General features: G+C 48.1%; 1 protein-coding gene across 2 annotated transcripts in view; it reads right to left on the reverse strand.

Moving 5' to 3' along the window:
* The window catches only part of Vangl1 (VANGL planar cell polarity protein 1), a 52,019-nt gene that overhangs the window by 22,756 nt on the left and 3,517 nt on the right, over positions 1 to 25,746 (reverse strand). For both annotated transcript variants that reach the window (XM_057793785.1, XM_057793784.1), the window contains exons 2-4: positions 20,804 to 20,992; positions 13,290 to 13,428; positions 7,448 to 8,055 (exon numbers count right to left, since the gene is read on the reverse strand). In XM_057793785.1, the coding sequence (XP_057649768.1) occupies positions 7,448 to 8,055; positions 13,290 to 13,428; positions 20,804 to 20,874 (818 nt within the window). In that variant the 5' untranslated portion in view covers positions 20,875 to 20,992. The remainder of the gene's footprint in view (positions 1 to 7,447; positions 8,056 to 13,289; positions 13,429 to 20,803; positions 20,993 to 25,746) is intronic.

Here is a 25,746-nt window from a genome sequence, read left to right on the forward strand (position 1 = left end):
TCCTGTTCAGGAAGCATGGCCGTTTCTCTTTTAGGGCAGCTACCTTCACCAGCATGATTCCCCAGGAAGGTTGCCTATACTCACACTGTTCTGGGGAAGGTTCTCTATGCCAGCATGGGTCCCAAGTAGCCTGTCTATGCCAGCGTGGCATCCGAGTAGTCTGTCTACACCAGCATGGCCCCCAAGTAAGCTGTCCACACTAGCACGGGTCCCAAGAAAGCAGTTCATGGAGCTATCATGGATCTTACAAAAATACTGGTTGGCCTCCATACAAACATGGTCCCCACGAAGGCCTTCCACACCAGGATGGGTCCTAAGAAGGCATATATAAGCATAGCCCTTAGGAAGGCATTCTCAACTGCCACAGCCCCTGCCACCACCAACCCCCCCAGCCCCCCCCCCACAAGGGAGTGGAAACCAGCTTGCCTTCCGTGGGCACTGTGCCCTCTGAGAGTGAGTCCTCTCGCCACGGCATGAGGCTGTGGGCAGACGCCATGCACAGCAAGCCACTCCAGCTGTGGCGGCTGCCAGAGAGCAGCTGTATAAACAGAGCGCCACAGTGTCCAGAAACTTACACTCCCATTACAACCACTTTTAAGAGGCACCACAGCACCAAACCACAAACGGCAGCTCTGAGCCTGCCTCCAAGTTCTCCTGCGGCACAGGCTGCACGGACCCCGTTCCCTCTAGTCTTCAGCTTGCATTCATTTTTAGCTGTTGCTTTTTTAAGGGAGTGGGCATGGGGACTGGTGAAATATTGTTATTGGAAAATGGTTACAAGTGAAAACACTCATTTCTATATGAAATCACGGTAGTAATAACATGAGCCAAGGACTGCAGTAAGCACTTAAAAACACTCCTGGTGTCAGGGCCGATGGCTCTGGGTCCTCAGCAGCCTCCCAAGACCATTGGTGCCGGTCCCTAGTGTAGGAGGGGAGGCGGGTGTCAGCTTCATGACTGAGCCTGACCCACAGCCTGAAGGGCTGCTTGTTTACTACTGGAGTCAGAGTCAGGGATACAAGCCTTCCCAGGGTGCCTGACTCTCCCTTTCTTGTTTTAGCTAGAAAGCATAGAATTTGCAGGGAAATAAAGCCCCCTACTCAAGCCTGGAAGAGAGTGGATGAGCCACCCAGATGACAAGACCAACCCTGTTTCACTAGGGACAAAATGTGCTTACTGACCCCACAGATTCCTGCGTTTTAGTGTCAAAAATTACCAGTTCTGATAATAATCCCATCTTAGCCTTGCCTATGATAACGTGGATGAACCCGAGTAAATTATGCGACATAAATCGTTTTCTCGCAGTTTTGAGGCCTGGAAGCCAACATCAAGGTTTCAGTCGATTCGGTTCCTGTGATAGCTCCTATCCTGGCTTTCAGATGGCTGCCTACACTATCTCACATGGCTTGTGTTTGTGTGCACGTGGAAATAGAACAGGGTGTTCTGGTATCCCTGTACATAAGGATGTTAATCCTATCTAGATTCTTAGCTTATGACTTCAAATGAGGCAGTAATTTCACTACAGCCCATCTCCAAATACTGCCACATTAGGGGCAAGGGTGTCACTGTATGTGTGGAAAAAGGAACATAAAACCACCTTTTAACAAAGCCATCCAACAGCTGTATATAATTATAATCATATATTCCTATGATTTAGAAAGCGATTCCAGAACCACTTCTTACAAAGCATAGAAGGTCCTCTGGTTAGATACCAGCCCTGTGACGTAGAGGTTCATGTTCACTGGCAATTTATAAGGTACTCATAGTCTTACTGAATGAAGCATTGAAAAAGACAGTTAAAATCTACAGGGGGCTTGCTGCGAGTCCCATGGACATTCGTGTGTTCCTTTTCTCTCTTCCTGATGATGATTATCATCAACAAGGTATTCATATTTGTGCACCACCTCAGAGAAGCACGTTGTCCCCACTTGTAACCTACTTCTAGTCCTTTAAGATAGAGAAATTAATATCAGAGCTATATGCAAAATCAAGTTTAGCAGACTGGGAACGAGGAGCCTGGGGTGGTAGGTGTTGACAGGATCCAGGAGATCCTAGGAGATAAGCCTGGAAGAGATTATTTAGACGGTTAGCCTCTGAGCAGGGTTATGAGAGAGGAAGGGCTGACTGGGTTAACGAAGGGCTGGTGTCCTGGACTGAAGAAGGAGAAAGTGAACAGAGCACCAGCATCCATCTCTCTCTGCCTGTAGACGCCATGAAAGCACTCACCTCAAGCTCCTGTAGCCATGACTACCCCACCATGACTGACAACATGCTCAAACCGGGCCAACACAAACTCTTTATATCTGGGCTTGCCTTCCCCAAGGAAGAACATACCAAAAGTGATGCCGGGCCAGTTCTAGATCTCAGCTCTCAGCGCCTGAGAACGACTTGGATATCTTTTGAATCCTTGAGCTACCACTGATATCTAGATACTGACGCAGAAGCAGTAAAGAGCCCATGAGGGGATGGAGAGTGTATCAGGACATGCAGAAAGAAAGCAAGGCACAGCCATGCTGGGTCATATGTGTGCGTAACTGCACAGGGACCCAGGCAAGATCTATGGAAGAACCATCCAGCTGAGTCCACCCCACACTGCAGAACTGTTAGAAATAAAATGATGGTTGCTTTATGCTAGCTATTACACAGCACCAGGGCAAAGGCATCTTTGAAGCAGGTAAAGTAGGGAAGGTAAAAAAAAAAAGGGTCCACCAGAGCCTCCAACACACTGCGGCAGTCCCAAGGCCCAGCCTTTGTCAACTGGTGAATTAAAGGACTGCTGGAGCCCAAGGGACCAGAGAGAAAAAGCCAGTCTGACATCTGCATCCTGGCCACTCCACTCCAAAGAGCCGGACGAATACAGCAGTACCCACGGCATCAGCTAACACCTGCCAGGCGTACACTAAGCCCACACAGGGTGCTTGCAAGTCCCTCATGTGCCCTTCCAGCAGGACCATGAACATGAGCACAAAACCTCCATCTAGGGCCAGTACCAGGAGTGGCGAAGGCCATTTCTGAAACCACACCGTCAGGGTTCAAATGTTGTCTCTCACAATGGCAAACACCTCCGTGCCTCCAATTCCTCATCTACAGGTGAAGAAGACAGTGCCTCCCCCACAGGATTGTCCTAAAAATTGAGTTTTGCATTCAAAGTTGAGAAGGCGTCTGACGGCTGACAGCCAGCTAGGTAGCTGCTTGCTATCAACTACATCAGTGCCTGCTCCAATATTTATGGAGTTTTGCTTTAAAGATTTCAAGACACAGAAAATATTGATGTTATTAAAGGTCATTTAAAGACCTGTCTCCCACATTCTTCTGTGTTACTCCCCTCATAAGTCAGCTTTTAAAAAATACATTTCTAATAAAGTTAAAGAAAATTATCAAATCACTGTGAGAACTGGGCCAAAGAAGTGACCAGTGGAATATGTACGAGCAGCTGACACAGACCTCCACACCCACGTCAGGTGCCACAGAGAACATAGGTCGTGCTGCCTGCCAGTAACCGCGAACAGGTCCCTTAACCTGCCCTCAGTGGGAAAAGCTGTATGCCAGTGTTCCACCTGCTCTGACCCCCAGAGGTGAGGTAAATTAAGCAAACATGAAAAGCCCTTGTAGCTCCTAAGGCATTAGTTAAAGGTTAGTTCACATCTTGCATCTATTTATGGAATTTCACAGCCCACAACAATGATCTCTCCCATTTTGGAAGGTTTTCAAATAAACCCCAAATGATCCCTGCCCACGAGGGAAGCCACAGCCAGGGCCTTTTAAGGGGGCTAAGAAGACCGTTTCCTTTATGAACCTGAGGAGGAGGCATTCTTTTGAACACTCTCAAAAATAGCTCAGCCCATTCAGGAAAACCACCTTTGAACAGGGAAGAAAGAGCTCCCCATCGCTCCGAAACGAAGCACAATAGGTCACTCTGCACAGCAAAGGCTTTGCATAAAGGGAAAAAGGAAGGGCATGGGGTTTGGTTGGGTCTGGTGAAGACCTGCTATTCTGACATCTGGGGCTTGCTTTGTCCATCCTGCTCCCCGCTTCCCTCCTGTCTTGAAAATTCACAAAAGGGCTCAGAAGTTCTATTTCTGGCCCAGTGATTGTTCCAGCCACTGCTGGGTTCGGACTGGATTTAGCCCACGGAGCAGCAGGCACAAGCGATAAGACCTGCACAGTGCCAGGGGGAGGAGCCAACCCTGCTTCATCTCTCTGAGCCTGGTTGTTACAGGACACCTAGCCCTGACCAAGGGCTCTATCAGAAGGAGAGACGGGAAACCTCTCCTTCCACCTCAGAATTCAGAATCACCACGTAAGGGACAAAAATGCCCCGATAAAGGAGGGGGAGGATGCTCCCCTCCAAGCCTGGCAGACATGTAGTTTTCCTGAAGTGTTTATTAGCAGCAAGCCAGGAGCCACAGAGTAGTCTGGCTTCTCCCACCAGTTCTGCCCCTTACCCACATAGTTAAGCAGTTAGATACCAAAGCTGCTTGTCAGTTTCTGGTTTTTTGTTTTGTTTTTTTTTTCTTTCTTCCTACTTTCTAGAAGCTGTTGGGTTGGCGCCTTCCATAAGCACCCAGGTCCCATGTGCAGTTGAGGTCAACCTGTCTCAGAGCAGGGTGGGAACCTAGGAGGAGCCATTTGTCCCAGCAGCCTGGACTGGCCTACAGTGAGGAAGAGTTCACCCTTCCCTGTGCAAGTGGGAATTACAGTACTCAGAATGAAGGCCAAGACGCAAGGCTGTATCTGGTCTCACTCACAGCCTACAGCTGCCACACTCCCGAATGCTGTTCCCCTGCTCCAGGACCACAGGTTTCTCTGCACAGTGTTGACTTCAGCAAAAATCGCCTCAGAACTAGACCTGTTTCCCAAGAGGCTTTATAGCTGCCCTGTCAGAAACCCCCTGTTCTCCTGTGCCCCAGTCCCCTATCTTCAGGCCCGGCACAGCAACTGCCCACGTCAAAGCCATATGCTAGTCTCTTTCCAGGTGCCTGGGAGCTGCAGGAAACTCTTGGCTTGGGCTCTGTAAGGAATCGTCATGGGGGTCCCTCTTGAGTACAAAGAGAAGAAAGTTCTCTAAGGTTCCAATGCCCCAGTGATTTATTTGCATCCGGAGCTTTACTTGCACCCTTGGAGGATTTGGAACACCAATGTATGCTGCACAAGCTCACTCATCCAAAAAGAAACTCCTCTGAGAATCAATCATGGTGGCTGCAGCCTGGAAAACTAAACCAGTTAGTCCTCAGGCAGTATGAGCTGAGCCAGAGACATGGATGCAAGTACACGCCAACGAGACATTAGTTGGACAGTGGAATCTGACTCCAAACTGGGGCAGGGCCACCTCTGTGGGTAGCCAAAACAATGACAAAGCCAGTTCTTCCAATAGCCACTAAGGTGTCCTCACCAGTCCTGACTGCTTTGCCATGTATGTAACATACATCGGAATTTACTACTCAGGCCAGTGAAACTTTAAAGCCAGATATCCAAGGTAGGTGACTTAGTTATTTTTCTATGACTGTGAAGAGACACCATGACCAAGGAAATTTATAAAAGAAAGCATTCAATTTGGAGGGTCACAGTTCCAGAGGGTGAGAGTCCATGATCATCACAGCAGGGAGCATGCAGCTCAGAGCTCACATCTCCCTCAGGCAGTGGCAGAGAGAAGAGAGAGATGGTTGGAAATGCCATGGGTTTTGAAACCTCCAAGCCACCCACCCTCAGTGACACACCTCCTCTAACAAGGCCACACCTCCTAATCCTTCCCGAACAGTTTTACCAACTGAGGACCAAGCATTCGAATATATGGGCATTTATGGGGCTCATTCTCTTTCAAACCGCCACACTGGATCACTCACCCAAGGTCCATAGGACTGCCAACTGTGTACCATGCTCCATGCCAGGCAACAAGGGCGCCAGAAGGAGTAAGGCACGGCTTGTGGTCTCAGAGATCTCACAATTTACGGAAGGAAACAAACGGAAGAGTAAGCTGCTACGGGGAAGGAGATGTGTCATAACTGGATCATTAATTCAGCCCCAGGACATGGGAGGAATCCAAATAAGGCGGACATGCTATGTTGTGCAAATTACTTACACCCTCTATCCCCAGTTCCGCGTCCAAAACACTGGGATTAATAATATCACAAGGTTTCACAGTGATAACCAGCATAGAGTGCTTACCTTCCTTTATAAAAACAAACAAAAACCAAACCATTCCCACCCTTGGAATTAAACACGAAATAATGCACTAATATAAATGAGTTTTAACCTTTCCTTGCACAGACATTTTATAAACACTTAACCCTTACACATTTGTGGCCTTCAGTCAGAGACTCCTTTTTTTTTTTTGAGACAGGGTTTCCCTGTTGTAGCCCTGGCTGTCCTGGAACTCATTACGTAGACCAGGCCAGCCTTAAACTCACAGAGTTCTGTCTCCTGAGTGCTGGGATTAAAGGCATAGGCCACTAACCCCAGTCAGAGCCTGACACTTTTATTAGTCACTAGCATGACTACACAACTGATTGACCAAATCAGATTATCTCTGAAAGTGGAAGTGAAAAGGAAGAGCTACTAATCCCACTGAGGCACCAGAGCAAACCAGAGTGTTTAAAAAATGGTATTATAGTTTTGAATACTGAGTTCAGGGGTATTAGGTATATTTGCTGTACAAAAAGTAATATATTTCATAATGATGCCTTAGATGAAATATGTCATGTATTTTAACCATACTCATTCCCATAGCACCCACACACCTCTCCTATTCCTCCTTCTCCTCTCTTAAACCCCCAGTTCCCTCTGTTTCCCTCCTAAGTAATTTCCTTCTATTTTCATGTGTGTGTACGTGTCTATACATCATACATACATATGTACACCTATAAAACCTACGTTCTATATGAGAGAAAATGTGATTACCTATTCTGTAGGTCTAGCTTACTTTTGCTTAACACAATCATCCCCAATTCTGTCGATTTTCCTGCCAATGACACAATTTCATTCTTTATAACTAAATAAAATTCTACCACACACACATACACACATACATACACACACCACATTTTTTATCCATTCATCTGCCAGTGGATAGCTAGGATGATTCCAAAACTTGGGTATAGCAAGTACCTGAAGCATCATTTTGGACAAAATGGAATAGTCACCTTATAGTCATCATCCATAAGCCAAGTTTTCAGGCAAGGTAGGTAGCTGTCACTATGCCTATCTTTTCTCTGCTACTTTAGAAACTGCCAGAGAGGTAGGGAATGAGTCCGATAAAACCCTGAACACAGCCGAGAGCCCCAGTGTGAAGGCATGGAGACCCCTGACCTCACATAGCCCCTACTAGACCCAGAGAGTCCGGCCCCAGTTGTACATTTATATCTAGGACTGCATCTCAGCCCGGCCAGCTGAGGACCAGCTGTCTTTTAGTTATAGGTCATCCTTTTTGCTCGGTGTGCATGCCCCTTACCTCAGGTGTCCCAAGCTGTAGAAGCGGGACTCTCCATCAGTGGAGCGGACCACCTGCAGTGTGAACATAGGTTGTAGCTGCCGCAGCTCCAGCAGCACAATGGCAAGGTAGTGGATAAAAAGCAGCGCGTCCACGAGGGAGACGGCATATTGCACAATGTCCTTGTAATTCTGGTCCCTAGAGTCCAAGATGCGGACCCCATAAAAAAGCCAGTAAGAAACCACGAACAGGAAGATGAGGACCAATAAAAGGGCTCGGAACACAAATACCCGCGGCACATCTGCTCTTTGCTTGCGGAAGAAGAGTGCCCAGGTTCCGATGAGCAGAATAAGCAGTTTGAACGATACAGAAATGAGGAGTCCCTCGCAGATGGCGCCACAGGGTTTCAGCTCCTCCCTCCACAGGATTGGAGGCAGCAGGATGAAGGCTATGGGGGTGAGGAACACGAGCAGTCCAAGGAATGCGGCGACAGTAAGGCCCAGATAGCGCTTGCAATCCAGCCCCACGCTGTCCTCCATGTCCTTGCTAATCCTGGCAATGTCCTCTTGGGATATACTGTGCTCCGAGGTGCCCGTGATGGCTGTGGTGGTCTCTCCCCAGTTGTCATCCTGATGGCAGAGGAAACAGGGAGGGGGATTTGTAAAAAGCCACGGCAAAATAAAACAGAAAAGAAAGACACTTCAGTTACCCGACCTTCTAGGAAGCGAAAGTACAGTCAGCTTTTCATTTTTATGATTTATTTTTTATTATATGTGCATTGATATTTTGTCTACATGTGTGTCTGTGTGAGGATGCCAGATTCCCTGGAACTGGAGTTACAGACAGTTGTGAGTTGCTAATGTGGGTGCTGGGAATTGAACCTGGGTCCTTGGGAAGAGCCATCTCTCCAGCCCCTAGAATCAGCTTTTAATACAGGGACGCTTTTAAACTTTAGCCATTTTCACTGACATTTTCAAAATAGATTCTATATTTGTCCTTTGAACACAGAAAACACAATCTAGCTTTTGAATTTGTTTGGGTGATCCATCACTGTGATGCACTGTCATCCCTCAGGCTGAAAAGTCCTGAGAAGCCCAGGGGCCTGGCCTTTCTGCTCCGACTTGACTAGCAGTTGTTAGACTAAGCTGCAGTGAAGTTGTTACAGGAGGGTACCCACTACTACATACCAGTGCACCCTGCCCCTGTCACCCACTACCACACACCAGTGCACCCCACCCCCTGCTAAGTTCTAGGCTTACAAAGCCCAAATCTCGCCTCCAGTAGCTCTGCAGAGCAGAGGGCATAAAAAAGGAATGGGCATCACATCACACGAGTTCAAATGCACCCACAGCTGAATCCCACATTATCTAAACTTCTGTATGACATTTATAGGCTTTACTTCAGTGAGGAGCAGCAATAAGAACTCTTCGATAACATTTCTCATTGACTAAGCAAAGAAAATCCAAAACTCTATCTATGGCTAGATCAGCTCAAAAGTTCTTTCTGAAACATGTTTTCATGATAAACTAAACAGCAAGGGCATAGTAAATATCGAGGCATGGCATTTATTATGGTTATTATTTCTTTAACTCCATTGCTTTCTTCCTTTAAACTTCTAGAGAGCTGCTAGTGGGAGCACTTGACCCGTTCATTCAACGAGAGTCTGTTAAATTCTTCCATGGTTTTTCTGTCAACTAGGGCTCTATCTCAGGGCACAATAGAGTCAGGAGGCACCAGAGATGACCATGTGAGTTCCACGCGTTATGATTTAACTGAAAAACTTAGTCATATACAGTAGCAAAGTGGTGGGATGAGGACATCAGCTTACGACAGATGGAGTTTCAGTACATGGATAAAATGGCGGCATAATCACTCGTGACCAAAGAAACCACGTTCTCACCCATCCGTGGATTCTAGCAGTGAATCTTTGGATTTGTGTATTTCATTTGGAGTACCCATCAGAGAGGGACCACTGGTGGGGAGGAAGAAGAAGAAGGATCTTAAAGGAGGGGGTGTGTAGGATACAGGCAATAGGAAGGGAAGAGGGAAAGGGAAGTCTAACTGGGGGAGGATAAACTTCACAAACACATTTATTCACATAAAAGAGTTTAATTGTAATCATCCTGCACAAGGCATCAAGCTCCTCCCAGAAGCCACAGGTTACCAAATAAAAAGCCCAGTGCTGGGTGTGTGTGCCCAGCAGAAGCAGACGGTAAGACATTACTGCTCAGACATCACATCCTTTGGTCTCAGGGAATGGGAAAACCAAGTAGGCACTGACAAAGATTCCTCCCTGCTGGCTAGTTTTTCTAGTACAGAAGATGCTGTGCAGGTGGTTGGGGAGTTGGGGGTAGGGGAGTCATCAATAGTTTGACTCAGTTCAACTGTGAACTCTCTGAGCTATAATAATGACCAGTGTAGGAAGAGAGGCCCATGGCCGCAATAGTGGCATGAATGTTATGATGGTAACCAACTGGTTTCTGATTGGACTTAAAGCCAATGTGGCCAAGAACCCATGGTTGGGGAGGTCACAGACCTCAAAGGGACACCACTGCCATTATTCTGCTAAACAGATGTAATATCAAAGCACCTTCTAAAGTTGCATCTCTTTACCTCTCGGCCCTCATCAGAAGGATTTCTTTGTGTACTGGATGACAATTAACACAGAAATTCGGAACTAGAGCAAAACCAAAATGTGCCTCAGTCACAAACGGGATATCTGTATCATAACCGTTCTGTATGAGGACCATTGCAGGGGAGGGGAAGCAAAGACTGTAATGACCAGAAATCAGGGAGAAAACAGGAAGACAGCAGCATCTCTGGAACACGACAGGACCCTGTACTCATGAACTCACAGAGTTGTGGTTGCCTAGACAAGAATCAAGCCAGCCAACATTCCAGTACAGAGCAGGCAAGGGGCTCACAAGTCCTCACTTCTAACTGAGGAGCTCTTGGCAGCTAATGGATTCTGGAGGCGAGAGAGTCAGTTGTTTGTTTCAAGGTCTGGCCCATAGCAGGTTGAAAACACTCCAGGGAATGACTCACGCAAACACATATCCTGGACTAGGTAAGTTCTTTAAAGAAGAAGATGTATAGTTGGGAGGGGTGAGAAGTTGAGAGTGGATGTGGGCAAAGTTATTGGGAGGAGTGAATATGATCAAATAAATTGTATGCGTGTGTAAAATTCTTAAAGAATCAATAAGAACATCACATTTAATTTTTAAAAGATCCAGGCTAAGAAATATTGTTTTATCATTAAAAAAATCATAATTTATGAACACATCAGCAAATACTAGGGGTGAGTAGTAAAGATTTTAATCTAGGAACACACAGGTTATCAACTTGGGAAGGCAGAGGTATCATGGGGCGTTAGAGAAATGAGCACAGACAATGGCCAGAAGCAGCCAGGCACTGCTGGTGGAGGTTTAAGATGGTTTACCACTGCCAGCAAACGGGCCTGACACTTTCACAGGAATTTAGATACATATTTAACCACACGGCCCAGCAATTCGACTCCTAGGCTTTACCAAAAGTTAATGGAAATATGTCCACAAAAAACTTATATAAATATTCATAAGAGCTTAATCCATTATAGAATTTGTATACCTCCAAGGTCCACCCGCCAGTAGAACAGATAACAAACTGTGGTCAGTTCAATGGAATACTAGTCAGCAAAAATAATAAAGGGTGAACTGTTGAAACACATAGACCATGGGTAAATATCAAAATCATCATGCTGAGTGGGGAAAAACTCATATGATTCCAATTATATTCAATTCTCCAACAGGCAAAACCAATTCACTGAGATGGAAATCAAAATAGCGGTTGCCCTAGAGAGGTGTGGATGGCGGTGTGGATCAACTAGGAAGAGCCAGGAGAATTTTCTGAGCCGAAGGGTGTGGGTTCATCTGTTGAAACTATCAAAGTATACCCTTGAGAACAATTTGATTTCTGCGTGTGAATTTAGGTCAGTTAAGAAAAAATGCATCAGCGGGAGAAAACAAAGCACAAAGACATACAACTTGCTGCAATATAAGACAAATTCACAGGTTAAAGGAAACAGTTGGCCTTGGAATACTGTCTCAGGGAAGACAAATGCTGGATTCTGCACACGTGACTGATAGCCCTGCTGAGGTAACCAGTACTGATGTCATGTGGACATTTTGTTCATAACACTGCTCTGACTCAGCTGTGCACACAACTTCCTGCCAGTGAGTGGCTAACTAAGTGCCTGCTCATTTTACAAACCCATGCACATCTCTGTCTAAAAAAAGTATAGCTGTACAAAGGCGTCTCTCAAATTCGAGGTCTTCAGGGAAGAAAAGTGCATCTGAACTTCACCAATCAAATTCCCTAGATTTTTGGTAAAGAAGCTGAGGCCAACAAAAGTTGTAGTTCCCAAAGTTAACATGGCTGCTGAAACACACAACCTCCAAAAGTCCTTCCCATCACACCATCCTGCTGAAAGCATCAACAGTTTCCCAGAGAGCTCAGGGTACAAAGAAGGAAAAGCCTACACGGTGGGTTACTGGCACCTCTGAATCCACTTCTGGGGGAAACTGACCCGTGAGGCTTTTAAGGATGATCCAGTCGTAAGACTGACCACATCCATCCGTCATCCATCCATCCTTCATCCATCCATCCACACACACATTCGTCACCCATTCATCTACCATCCATCCATCCATCCATCCATCCATCCATCCATCCATCCATCCATCCATCTGTCCTCTTAGAACCAAAGCAAGCAGCAAACAGTATTAAAAGAATTTGCTCGCTCCTGAACAAACCCCACATTCAGTGGGGAAGCATAGTTATCAGTCCCAACGGCATTTGTAGCCTTGAAGGGATTGTAGTTTCAGGGTTCCAATCTGATTATAAATGCTTATCTGTGGGTACCTACAGGTGTGCATGGGTATATGCTTATCTTTGTTCCTGTATCTTTATGGCTGTGAATTCGTGCAATGCTTTGTTTGTGTGAGGCAAGGCTGGGCATGCAATATTTCAGACGTGGGGGTGTGTGTGCAAACATACTTCTGAGTATAGCTCAGATGGTTATTTAAATCAAGTAGGCTGCCAGACAGTAGGGACTCAAAAAGATCCCACACATTTTATTAAAGTAATAAAGTGTTGATATTTTAAAACTGGTTGACTTCATATGAGGTCCAAAAGCTAATATTTCTGAAACAGGTCAGGCCTAGTAAACCCGAACTCCTGCAGTCCTGAGTGGCAGTGGTCTGGAGCAGAGAAGCTTTGTGTCTTGCCAGAGGAAACCCCTTCTCCAATTTGTGCCAGCACCAACCAATAGCCTTGACATTAAGGTGCCCCAAAGACCACAGCTACTAACCCCGAAGTTTGCTGACATACTTCTGATTCTGATCTTTGACTCTAGTTCTCTCATTCATTCAGATTTCTATGCTTGCCATCCAAGAGCCAAGGACTTGATTTCTTCGTATTCCGAGTTTCTGGGCCGTCTTCTCTCGTCAGTGTCAAGCATTCCTTGGGTGTTTTTTGGGGAGGGAGTTTCCCGCCCTCTCCGGTTCCATTCCATTTTGGAATGAGTCTCCAGGGACTCTTGCCTGGAACTTCTCCCATTTCTGACTTGTCATCAGCCAAGCTGGCTTCTTCCCAACATCATTCAAAGGAGGCCACCAATCATACTTCAGAAGGACCCCAAACTGCCCAATGGTAGGACATGTCTCTTAGACCAGCAAGAAAACCAGAGAAATACATAAACTCATTAAGATGTTAGAAAAACAAAAATTAAAAACCCAAGAGAACTTACTGCGACAAGACTTAGGAAAACACGGGAGGAGGTGGGGCTGAGTAGCAGCCTGCCCACAGGGGTGCCTTTGATCCTTACCTGAACTTCCTCTGCGCCTGTGGGGATGGAGTCATTTGCCAGCAGGGGCTCTCCAGTGGGAGCCTGGATAGTGACAGACTTTTCTGACCCTCTGCCATCTTTACTCCTTGGAGATTTGTGTCTTTCTCGTGTTCTCTCCCTGGGGAGAAATCCAGTAATCAGATATCAAGCTTATGCCAAGTTCATTACTCTCTAGCTCACTGAAACATAAATTTTATTTTGATGTTAGGGAAATTCTATGCCTATACCTATACCCCACTCCCACCTGTACACATGGCATCTGTTGCTACCCATCCCCACAGCCTGCAAGGAGTAAGATTATCTTGAATCCCCTACTTAGTATTTCCTTTCTGCCAGTTTAAAACCCAAAACAAAGACTTGGCCACTCCTCCACCAACAATGATCACTTTTTTTTTTGTAGCCTAATTTGAGAAATACTATGGCTAAGGCATATTTTACTATAATAATTACTCAGTTGATTTGGTTATCATTTGCCTAAGCTACTTAGAAATGCTTTTTACTGCATCATATCTAAACTTTGGTCTGGCCAAAAAAAAAAAAAAAAAATCTGGGACACAATGTTACCCTATACTTTGGGGGACAAGGACAGAAGAAAGGAAATTCTAAACCCAGACAGAGAATCATTTACTTCTCATTCTTACAAACCCAACATGAAAGCCATTCCTGTAGGTTTTGGCGGAGTTCAAAGACACCCATAGGAACAAAGAAGGCAAAACAAATGACCCTTCGGGGGGGGGGGGGTGTGTGTCTTCAGGCCACCTGAGAAAAGCAGGCTTTCCACACTGGCACCCCAGAGGGACTTTGTGGGTGGTCCTCCAGAGACAGTGGGAGGACACCCTGTTGTTAAGTCTTAAAACTACAAAAGGACTCAGCCACAGTGGCCAAGCCCTAGAGGTCACAAGCGGGTCAATAAGCTGTGGCTCAAAAGCAGCCCTGTGGCCAACATCCGAACATCCCATCCCGGTTTCCTGGGCCTCCTGTCCCCATGTGCCATTTGACAACAGTCTTTCCTACTGCCACCTCTCCTCATACCCAAGGTTTCCCATTCTGTGTGCAGAGCCAGTTAGCTCTCGATCTGCCCATGAGATGTGTGACCTTGTGCAGGGTACTTGACCTCAGTTTCCCTTCGCGGGAAACATAATGGGGGCCATGAGGATGCCACACAGACAAGGAAAAGTGCATGTGCCCAGTACAAGGGTGTGGAGGGAGCTCCCAACATACAGTGGCCATTATTAGCCAACGGCAACAACCGAGTCTGGACCTTGGGACAGAGAGTATGCCGCCCTGAAGAAAGGGCGTAAAAGAGCCACAAGCAGCACACTACCAAGCCTCTTCCTCGCTGAACATCTATCTCCTATTAACCTACTACTTAGCAACAACAACAAAGCCCTAAAACAAAACAACGGAATGGCTGATCTCTTGGCAGACTCCTATCTTGGGAACCCCTCCCTTGGATAAGCAGTGGACAATTGCTTCAAGGAACAAAGGGTTTCCCACGGCAGGCAGTTTTCTAGCGACAATACCTCCGTTCTTAGCCTGTTCAAAAGAAAGAGAAGTGCTCTGGTTAGCTGTGTGTGCGAGTCAGGCAACCAAACAAGCAGAGGATCTAGCTCTTCACCCAGGGCTCTGGGTAATGCGGCCAGCTTCCCCTGCTCTGACCCAGCCACACAGCACTGTGGAGAGCTTGACTGGATTAGCGCCATTCAATTCTAACAAATGGCTCTGAGGCCAGTATTATTGTCCCATCTCACAGATGAAAACGTTGAGGCTCAGGGAGCTTGAGTGCTTTCCAGAAGTTGTGGTAGGGAGCAGAACAGGAACTGAAGACAAGTCTGTTGCCACTATGTCTATTCAAAGCCACTATGTTATACTGTTTTGGGAGAACAGTGAGATTTTTTTAATTAGCATAAATAATTCTGTAAAACAATGGGATTTTTACTATGACACTTTCCATACCTGAAGATAATGTACTTTGATCACATTGACCCTCTTCTACCTTCTTTTCCTCCTCCCTACTGGTTCCCTTTCTCTTCCTAAATATCTGAAATCTGGAGATTTTATAGCGTAAATATTCCTAGCGCTCACGTTCACACCCCCGTGCAATCACACTGCTGGAGGCGTGAAGCCGGCCTTTGAAGCCGTGACAGTCAGTAGCCTTAGCTGTGCCGTCTGGGCTGTCCAATACCAGCGCTCCAAAAGGCATTTTCTGTGAGCAACATTGAGCTATGTGGGGGATTCTTGCTAGGTCAGTCTTCAAAATGAACTTCAGGCTAGGTCTAGAGCTGCTTTTCCACCAGGTCCCGCCTGTACCTGGATTGCCCAGGGGTGACCCCATGCTCTTCAGCTCCCCCGCACTGCTCTTCTGTTTGTCACTCTCTTGTTGGCCAGTGGCTGAGTCACATGCTTATCTAACCTGACTCTCTATTGAAAAACCTCACAGGTCAAATCCTGTGACGGCAAAGATTGTTCTGGAACCAAATCCTTCCACTTCGTGCTAGCTTCTGGTTCCTAAACACCGCCAGGGCTGAAGCAGATAGAAACTAACAGGAACTAAAAAGGACCACACTCCTCTCTCTGGACCACCCAGCTGGCAGGGCTCGTAAATGGCCCCCGAGAGTGCTGACATGGAACAGCCAGTATCCTGGCAACTCTGTCTCACAACACCCCGGATAGCACCGGAAGTGAACCAGGTACGAACTTGATACATAACGCTCCATCCTCCCGCACCTGCCACTCTACACCAGTGCCTCCCGTTTCTCAGACCCTTTGTGCAGACAAGCCACCGTGGGTGCAGAGACTGGGTGGCCCTGCCCTCAGAGAATTTGTCTGGAAGAGAGACAACAGGAATCTACTTTTTTTTTTCTCACCAGCACCCCAGGCCATCAGGACGCAGGTGATGCAAGGATTATTCCTGAGGACTTTCCCACCCCCTGTTCCGGGCAGACAGGGGCGGGGGAGGGGGGGGACGGCGCTGTGAAAATTCCTACTTAGAAGTCTGCCTATGTGTGAAAAGCCTTGGGAATGGCAGGGGATCAAAATCAGGGGGTGCTCGGCTGTGTAGCGCTGTAATACACAGTGCGTGTTTATTAAAATAGTGGAGCTGGAGAGATGGCTCAACAGTTAAGGGTGCTTTCTGCTCTCCCAGAGGTCTGAGTTCTGTTCCCAGCACCCACATGGAGAGACTGGCAAACACCTGTATTTGATAGTGTAACTCCTGCTTCCGGGTTCCATGAGTACCTTTAGGATACACAAACACGGACTCGTAAATAAAAATAAGTCTTTTAATTTTGGTAGTGCACGGATGAGGTAAAGCACACAAGCCCAACTGAGGGTTACCCAGAACAGGGAGGCTCTCATCGGCACTTCCCCAAGTAAGCTAGCTGTTCCCAGTACTGGTCTCGCCATAGAAGGGAGTGAGACACACCATGGTAGCTCCAGAAATCACTGCTGCTAGTTACTGCTCCGGGCAGGTCTCCAAGTCAAGCCAGGACTTGAGAGTGATGTCCAAGAAAAACACTGTTGATCATCCATCCAGGACTTTCTAGTTTGCAGAACTACAAACCTCTAAGAGGTCATTCCACTGCAGAATATACCTCAATGCTCATCTCTGTAGCTCCAGAGGCAGTAACGGGGCAATGGAGATGGAGCTCAGACGGTAGAGGGCTTGCCTAGCTTTACTGAAGCCCTGGGTTCAATCGCCAGCACCACATAAAACCAGACATAATGGCACACACCTGTTACCCTTTCAGAATTTGAGGCCAGACTGGGACAGCAAACTGGTGCTGTGACCTAAAGGGACATCTATCTGTGGCTGTCCATTATCTTGGAAGAGAGCTCTCCAATGATGAAGCTATGTCGAGTCAAGGGTGGGGGCGGGGGCGGAATAAACAGTTTACTAAACCAATAAATGGAACATTAAGACGCACTCAAGATTTAACTGCCTAAGTGGTCGGGATCACCTGAGGCTCTTGCTGGGCAGCCTCATCACCCACAGGAATCTGCGTCTTTATCGCTAAATCTGTCTTCCTGATTCCTTGGCCCACAGGAGTAAAGATAAGGCTGTCAGGGCAAAGATAAGTGTATCTGTGCACTGTGGGTACACAGGCACGAGAGGGTGGGGAGGGCAAGTGGCAGCACGCAGGAGGCAACCGTGTGCACAGGCAAATGCATCATCATTTAGGCAATTTGCTAGCCGAGCCGTGGGGAGCTCTTGTACCCCCCTTCGGTTTAGCCGGAATGCCTGAGATTCCCACACTGTCCCTACTTACAGTCAGCATTTCCTGGGAAGGCTGTTTCCTCCTGTTCCGTTGCTTGTCCGTTTCTAAATGGGGAAAGCCATCCCACCGGTTACTCCTCCCTTTCCTCCCCCACCACCACCCACTCATTACCTGTCCTCTGCCTGTGGACTGCAGGCCTGCTGGGTGTGGAGAACAAAGAGGCTGATGGGGCGCGGGGCTGGGGCTCCACCACTGCCTGGGCAGCCCTTTACAACAATGCATTCTAACACAGTAGCCACATTTTCCTTCCAAAGGACCAACAAGCCTGAAACTTGCCAAGTGGTCCTACTTGCCAGGCAATATCTGGTAGCCATGTTCCTCTCTGTGCCTCAGTTTCCCCACCTGTAAAACGGTGCCCCCGATCCCCAATACTCTAGGACTGTTGTAAGCATGGGAGACGGTGACCATGACGGACCTTGCAGGGACTCTCAAAACGATGCTTCATGTTCCCAGCAGCTGCTGGCCTCAGGAGCCCCACAGGTCAGGCGAGGTTGGCTGCAGTTTGTACCACTCTCTCGGCAAGCTAACTAACTGGACGCTCTCTGGAGAACGCAGGCATCAGTGATCTCTTTGTCAGAAAACGGACTTGGGCAGTGGCCAATCCTCCAAGACCATCAGTGTCCTCAGGCACTTCATTATTCTTTTCTGAGCTGGAGCAGCGCTAAAGTTACCAAAAGACCTGGTCCCTTTCTTTTCCTACCAGAAATGCCCGAGGCAGCTGGTTCTCGTGCCTGCGGAGGGCTTCTTAACCATTGGACATTCTTCGCACCCTGGCTGAGCACTCCACAGTACCCACTGTGAGTGGGTTACAAACTTTGCCCTGTGGTTCCTATGACCTCTGTGGTCCTCCCTCGGGCAACACAATGCAACAGAAGGGGGGGGCTCCAGAGATCCACTAAGTGCATTTACTTACACAGCCCTCCAGCTCAAATCCCGCACTCAGCTCCACTCGGAATGGGCACTCAGCAGTATTCCCTGATCAACCGTTGGGAAGCAGAGCTCCACTCGGGCCTCCCAGCAGGAGCTCCACAGCGTTCCTTGATCAATTGATTAAAAGCCTCAGCTCCAGCTCGCATCTGCCAAGTACTTTCCACAAGGGATCAAGAAAGAACTAAGCGTTCTGCGTGTCATCTTAATTGAAAGTTATAGTCTCTTACAGTTCCCATAACAGCACTAGAGCCATGCATTTCGGGGACCCCAGGAGGTCCGGGGAAGCAGCAGCAAGCAGCAATGGGCCAGGGAGGTGCACATCTTGCTGGGTGTGGAGACAAAAGAAGCCGGGGCTGGCTCCATTCAGAATTTTGCAAGCCACTCTCCTCTCCTGCTCACCCCAAGCTCCAAAGAAACCCCAAATTCCTACTCATACTATAAAGGTGAGGAAGCCTGACACCCCAACAACCCAGCTGCTTTTTCCAGTTCGGTCCAAAAAGCAGATATTTGAAAACAGCTCTTTCTGGTATTTTAGGACAAATCTGTTAAGCTTGTCCACTGATCAAAATCTGTTATCATTTTTAAAACCAGTGGAAGAGGGGGGTTCTGACTTTCTCAGGATCTGGGCTATAGAATGTCACCCCCAAAGTGACCACTCCGCGCCTTCCGTCCTCACTGGAAAAGAGAGCGGGGCTCCAGCACAGGGAGTTATTAAAATAATGCAGGAATGTTTGGAAAAGAAAGCAATTAAAAAGAAGAACCACCCAGAAGCCTGTTTCTTTGAAATAATGTCGTCCAGTGAGCACAGTCTTGAAAAGCTTCCCTTTATGCTATTATCTCATTCGTTTTACCGTTTTGAAGACAGGGTCTCACTGCGGAGCCCTGCCTGGCCTGGAACTGGCTACTTGTCAGGTAGACCAGGCTGGCCTCCAACTCACACAGCTAGCACGCCTCTGTTCCCTACGTGCTAGGACTAAAGGCCCCTGCTCCCTTATCAAGGCTCCATTCACTTTTATAAAAAAATTACAAGCTACACATTTGTACAGAAAAATCAAGTTTACTTGGATAAGTCGCCACTTCCCAGGCACCACTGCCAGGAGCCCCTTCCCTGAAGATGCCACTCTGGCAGCCTGGACAACACTTGGAGGCTTCTTTCCAGGCGTGGCCATCCACACAGGAGCCACAAAACATATATCCTAACCTGAAATCTCACTCTGGGCACAGTTACTTATATGGTGATCTGCTCAGGGAGATAAACAAGTACCAGGGTGGTAACCATTCCATACAGCACACAGCTGTGGCCAGTGGCCCTCCGAGCTAGGGGCAGAGGTCACCTTCGAACACAGGTGCTGAAATACCAAGACTAAACAGCATGGACACAGCCTCTAGCGAGAGGCCTCCTACTATGGCCGAGCCACTCATTTCCCAAGCATAGCTCATTCAGTCTAGGAGAGGGACTCCCTATACCCATTTCACAGAGGAGGAGACCCCTCACCTGTTGTATTCTTACCCTGCACAGTACAACGCCACCCATTGCCTCATTTACGTGTCTGTTCGTCCATCCATTCCTGTGCCCCGCGACTCAGCAAGCATTCTGCAGGCCAGAACGCACATGGCCCTCTGAGTACCAAAGCAGGCCTGTTTCTATCAGCAAGGAGGGAGAGTTGGTCCCCACCACGCAGAACAGTGTTTTCAAATCATGAGCTTGCTCACTTGGAAGACTAGTCAAAGAGAGATCAGATGCCAGGCTAATCACGCCCATGTGTGGGTGTCAGCGTGTGTCCCCCCTCCCACCCCTGGTCCCCTTACCCCTCCCCCCCCCCCGTCCCCTTACCCCCCCCCCCACATGCCCGAGATAGTCTCAGGGCAGATGCTTAATGGCCTGTGAGTCAGCAGCTCGGGGTGAAGCGAGAAATTAACACCTACTTTTAAACTTTCATTCGCATTCACAGAGTTGGTAAAGCTCTGGGAGAACTTTCCATCTATGAGAAGTACTTAGAAATGAGAACCATTTCCACTGCTGGGAAAACTTTAATTTAAAACCAATTGTGAGAAATTAAGGTCATCAACTCTAATGGCGGCTATAAAATGTAAATTGGCAGAGCCCTGTCTCTGCCAGCCTGTCAGCCGCTCTTACAGCTTGGCTTCTCACGCACCAGCCGGCTGAACCCTTAACATCCTCAGCCCTTTGGGCAGGCTGTTGAAAGCCTGGTTCTCTGACAGCAAGCCCTACCAACCTGCAGGCATTCCCAAAGAGAAGCGCCGACTGAGGCATTGCTTACATACCCTTGCCTGTGAGATTTTTTTGAATGGCTTGAGTAGTAGGAATATCCAGAATATGTGGATTCGGTATCCATAGCAATGGCGAGCTTCCCCGGATGGCGGACGGAGCAGGCTCTCTTCTCCCACGAGCAGTCTCACCCACTGGCTCCTAAAGTCTTGTGGGCCTCAGAGATGCTACTCTTCAACAGGACTCTGGGAAGGGGAGAAAATGGAGAGATTAATCCTCAAAGTCAATCATAAAAGGGCGGAAAAATAAACCGACAATAACCGACTCTCCTTGGAGATTCCCGTTATGGAATATGGGGTAAGCATAAAACTCAAACCTTCAAATGGGCTGCTCACCCAGGAACAAGCTTCGCAGGTCTCTGAGAGGTGAGAGGGGTACCGAGCGTGCTGGACCCCATCACAACTACAGGAAGAAGGTTTGGGAGAAGCCTGGGCATGGAGACATGTATTTCTCATGGCTTTGGCTGTAGGAACTGCTTCTCACACCAACCCCCAGACAAATGTCTATCCCACCCCCAACTGTCAGTTATAAAAACAACTCCCAGGGAAATCACTTAGTCAGCACTTTGGCCATCGTTTCCAAAAGTCAATTAAAGTTTTTTTTTTTCCTTAGTCTCGTTGAGAATCCAGACACCTAGAAATTTACCTTAGATAATTAAAAATCAACAACCACCACAATTGCCTTGCTGCCCTATGATAATAAAAAGCCAGAAGCAATGTAAATGCCTCCCCAAGCCAAGGAATAGCTAGGGGGAGAATATGATTCAGTCCGTCGAAGAAAATACCATGTATCTGTATAAAATGACAATTTTGAAGAATGGAGATTTTAATAAGCAGGAAACAGGACTGCAGGTAGCCAGTGAGCCTACACAACTGTTACAATGATGTACGGAAGGCGGGACTGCTACACAGGGCCATCAGGAAAGGTGATTTATTAGTTGCAAGGTCCTAGGTCCTTTCCCACTTCCCTCAAATATTGCTCTGCAATAAAAATAAATTGGAAACACTTGCGAGCCCATTCCTGCGCCTCCTCATGCTCAGGCTCCACTTCTAGGAAGCCGGATCTAGAGTTCTGCCTCGGACCGCACCCCTCTCCCAGGCCTGGTCTAGGCCCCGCAGGGTTTCCCAGCCTGCAGTGTCCTGGAGGTTAAAACTCAAACAGGGCCAGTGAGATAAAGTGCGCAGAAAACAAAGGAGTTGCAAAGTCCACACCCAGCCCCGGTGCGGGAGGAGGCTGGGGTCCCAGACCACAACAACAGCTCAGACTGGGAGACATTTCAAACTGGGAGCTTTAACTGGGCCTGGATGTCACAGCTGCACAGTTACACAGGCCTAGAGCCTAGAAGTGGCATTTTCTTCCTTCCAGGATGGAAGGTTCTTCCTAAAGAGATCCCGTGCCTAGGGGTTACCTGCCTTGTTCTAGATGCCTCAACTCATGATTTCACTAGGAACTGACCTCAGAGCACTAATTCTTCATGCTAAAAAGAGATCTCCCCACTCTCTAATGTGAGTAAAAGCTAAAAGCGATGAAAATGTCCCCTAAACCAAGAGCACATATGGCCCAGTCACCCCCAAAATAGCACACATCGGTAGGAAATGATAATTATGGAGTCCAACCCCAAGGCCACTCCTTGCCCTCCTGCTCTGTCCATGCCTTTCTCACGGCACTGATGCATCTATTTCACGTCCGTGTTATTAAGGAGCCAGGAGACCCTGCTCCGGAGTGCTAGAGCCACAGGGCTGTGGCAGGACGGGCTTCTTTCCCTGGCCCTGCCCATTTCCGATCGGATGCCACTCATAGCCCTCTTTCTCTACCGCTTGGTCTTCTTTCCCCATATCAGGTTATTACTTAACAGCCGTCTGTCAGCAAGAGCCAAAGCCTAGTCATGGGGAAGCGTGGAGCCCAGGCTATGCTTAGGCACCTGTGATCAGCCCCTCTCTTGCCTTCTTGAATCCAAATCTACTCACTCGTCACGCGCAAGCCGCCATCATCCCATAGCAGAGATATAAACAGACACAGACTCGACTCGCTTCCTAGCTGTGGGGCCTCAAACGATGGAGCCTCTTTGAAGTCCCATCTATAAAATGTGAGCCTCGGGAGCATTTGGATGACTGTACGAGCGGACAGAGGTAACAGTACCCAGCATGAGCACCAGATGCGCTGGGTAAGTAAAAGTGGGTGGCTCCGAGAGCTTCCTTTGGAGGTTTCTAAACTCCATGATCTCCTTGGTCTTTCTCAGCAAGAGAAAAGCTTAGAGGGCACCTCCCTCTAGGCTATCCCACCCAAGGCATACCTGCTGCAGGTGGGCAGAACGGGGCTGCCTCTCAGGTGGCCTGCTCACCCACCAGCTTGTGTACTGGAAGAAGTTTAATCTTGGCGCTGTGGGTTTCCTACCTAGTAAAAGGAAGTCAAGCAGCTTGCTTGGGAGGAAAGCGGTGGTGGTAAAGACTAAATGTGAAACCAATCAGGCACTCTCAAAACACTAGCTTAGCTCCAGGGCTATCTCCCAGGGATTTCACCAGCCATTCACCAAGCTTTCAGCACGCAGGAGTCTCCCTCCTTTCTGCTCTGGGCTATGATCCTGTCACTGGCCTTCGGGCTGACAGACAAGCACCCTTAGGAGGTCCAGCCAGGTTAGGGAGCCTAGCAGGGACCAATCCTCTTTCCTTGATAGCCCCTGGCCCAGCTGTCTGTTGACCTACAGATTCCATGGTTTGCCTCCTTTGTCAGAAAGCTGACCATTCTCTGCATTCATAACTGACTCCCCTCCATCCTGACACTTGCTTCTTCCACCTTCCAGCCTGTAACTCCTGGCTCTCCATTCTACCCTAACTTCTGATTTCTCACCAGCGATCGAGGGGCATCTTGGAGGAAGGTAGCTCCAACCCAGAACACCATGAGTGATTCTGTGTTCATACTGCCTTGCTGTTATACCTCAGGGCAGGTGCTTCTGCTCTGTCCCATACCCAAGTTCCCAGTAAGATGACATCATTAATATTCCCTTCTCAAGGTCATTATGAGGAATAAACAAGACTCCTGAGTATAATCTCTAGCGCATAGAACCCAAATCTCTTTCCCTTCTCCCTCTGCTGAAGGTCATCATCATTCTTTGTCCTCATTAAAATGTGGACCATCCATTAAGGCAACGCCAGGCATGTCCCTCAAAGGAAACCCCAGCTCTCAATAGCCCCCCTCTGGGAAACGTCTCTTCCTAACTGTACCAACTACCCTCAGGTTTTCTCCAAAGAGAAGAATCTTGTATGAGATCCACCCCAACCTCATACCTACTGCCACTAAATCCTCCATCCTTCCCCCTTCATTGAAGAAACTCTAAGTTAGCCAGAGACTGCCTTGAGTCATCTCCAAAGGTCACACCCTTGTCCTCTTTCTCCTGGCCCATCTTAACCCTTTGATTCACCCCTTCATATTTCATGAGTAGCCACCAGACCCTGCTCAGTGAGAGAGAGATGACTTCAACGGGGGCACACATCTGCCCTCGTTAAGTTTCACTGATGTCTAGCTTCTAGCTCGATGGCACTTGTACTGTTTGTTGTCCCTTCTCCTCTAACACATCTTCCTACAACCCCCCTATCAAGTTTTCACCCCGTATTCTTCTCCGTCTCTGGTGATAAACTCCTCAGAGTCAGGAGCAATGGTCCTCTTCCCCAAATATTATAAACACTTCCTGAAAACTAAAGCCAAATGCCCCCCCCTTTTTTTTCTGCTCTTTCAGCTCTTGTCCATAGCTGTGCTCTTTGGTCTTGTCTTGGTCTTTCCGCTATCCTCGGCCTGTGATGCTGCCAGCCGAGTCAGTGGGTGGACCCGCTCTTGCTGTTTTCAGTACTCTCTCCCGTTCATCCACGCATCCCAACAGCGCCAAGCTCTGCCTGTCCTCAGGTCAGCCCCCATCCTCTCCCAGTACATGGCAGCAGAGAGGTAGCCTAGAGAACACCTCCAGGTTTCCAGGTTTCCTCACCTGAGCCAGCCCACACAGAGCCTGGCCTTCCTAAGTCTCTCCGCTTTCACTATGGTTAACCAGCTCTTGCCTCATCTAAGATCTGAGTGAGCAGTCAGGAGGGACACTGATAAGAGGCAGGGTGAACGCCTTCCAGAACAGGGCTTGACCTCAGGTAGGGGCGCCCACTTGAGTTAATCAAGGCACACATCCCGATGCTCATCTCTGAAAGGATGAACGTATAAGGAACTAACGAAGTGCACGAGGGACACCTTTATCAGCAAAGACAATAAAGTAAGGAAAAGAAGTCCCTTTCCCTGGGCAGCAAGCTAATGACAGGTTGCAGTGCCCAGAATGGGATAGAGGCAGGGAGGCGTGTACACGGAGAATCCTTGAACCTGCAGCTGTCTATCATACTGGCCCCTGACAGGACCTGTATTGTGTTTGGTCCAGGCAGGGTAGTAGCCAAACTGGCCTCACCCACTTGCTTTCAAATCCCCCCATGGTGTTCCCTGGACTTTAAAACACATTTGATCAGCAGTCTTGCCAGCTGTTCCAGTTCCTCCGGGGCCCAGTTCCTTCCAGCCCCAGCACCTTAGCAGAGTCCAGTTTATCTGCTGGGGCTCGTTCTTTTCACACGTACCATTTTGGCCAATTCCTCTCCGTTTAAACACACTTCTTTGGCGAGACCTTGTTGACCCTCCAGTCCACACCTGGCCAGCCCACCACCTGCATTCTCCCTACTGGTCTTCCAAGTTACACATTCACTTGGGTGACAACTGAGTGAGCATCAGGCTCCCTGAGAGGCTTCTGGGGTGCAGGGACCATGTTCCTTACCCTCTCCCCGGCTGCTGGTAAACAAGAGGCCCATTAATAAATATTGGCCGACTGAACGAAGAGAATGTCCTGAGAAGTGCATGTCTCAGGCCACAGAGGCACGCCTTTACCATAGAAGAAAGCCTGCAGAGAGTAGATAAAGTGGAG

Source organism: Chionomys nivalis, chromosome 18 (genome assembly GCF_950005125.1).
Source record: "Chionomys nivalis chromosome 18, mChiNiv1.1, whole genome shotgun sequence".
NCBI classification, from domain to species: domain Eukaryota; kingdom Metazoa; phylum Chordata; class Mammalia; order Rodentia; family Cricetidae; genus Chionomys; species Chionomys nivalis.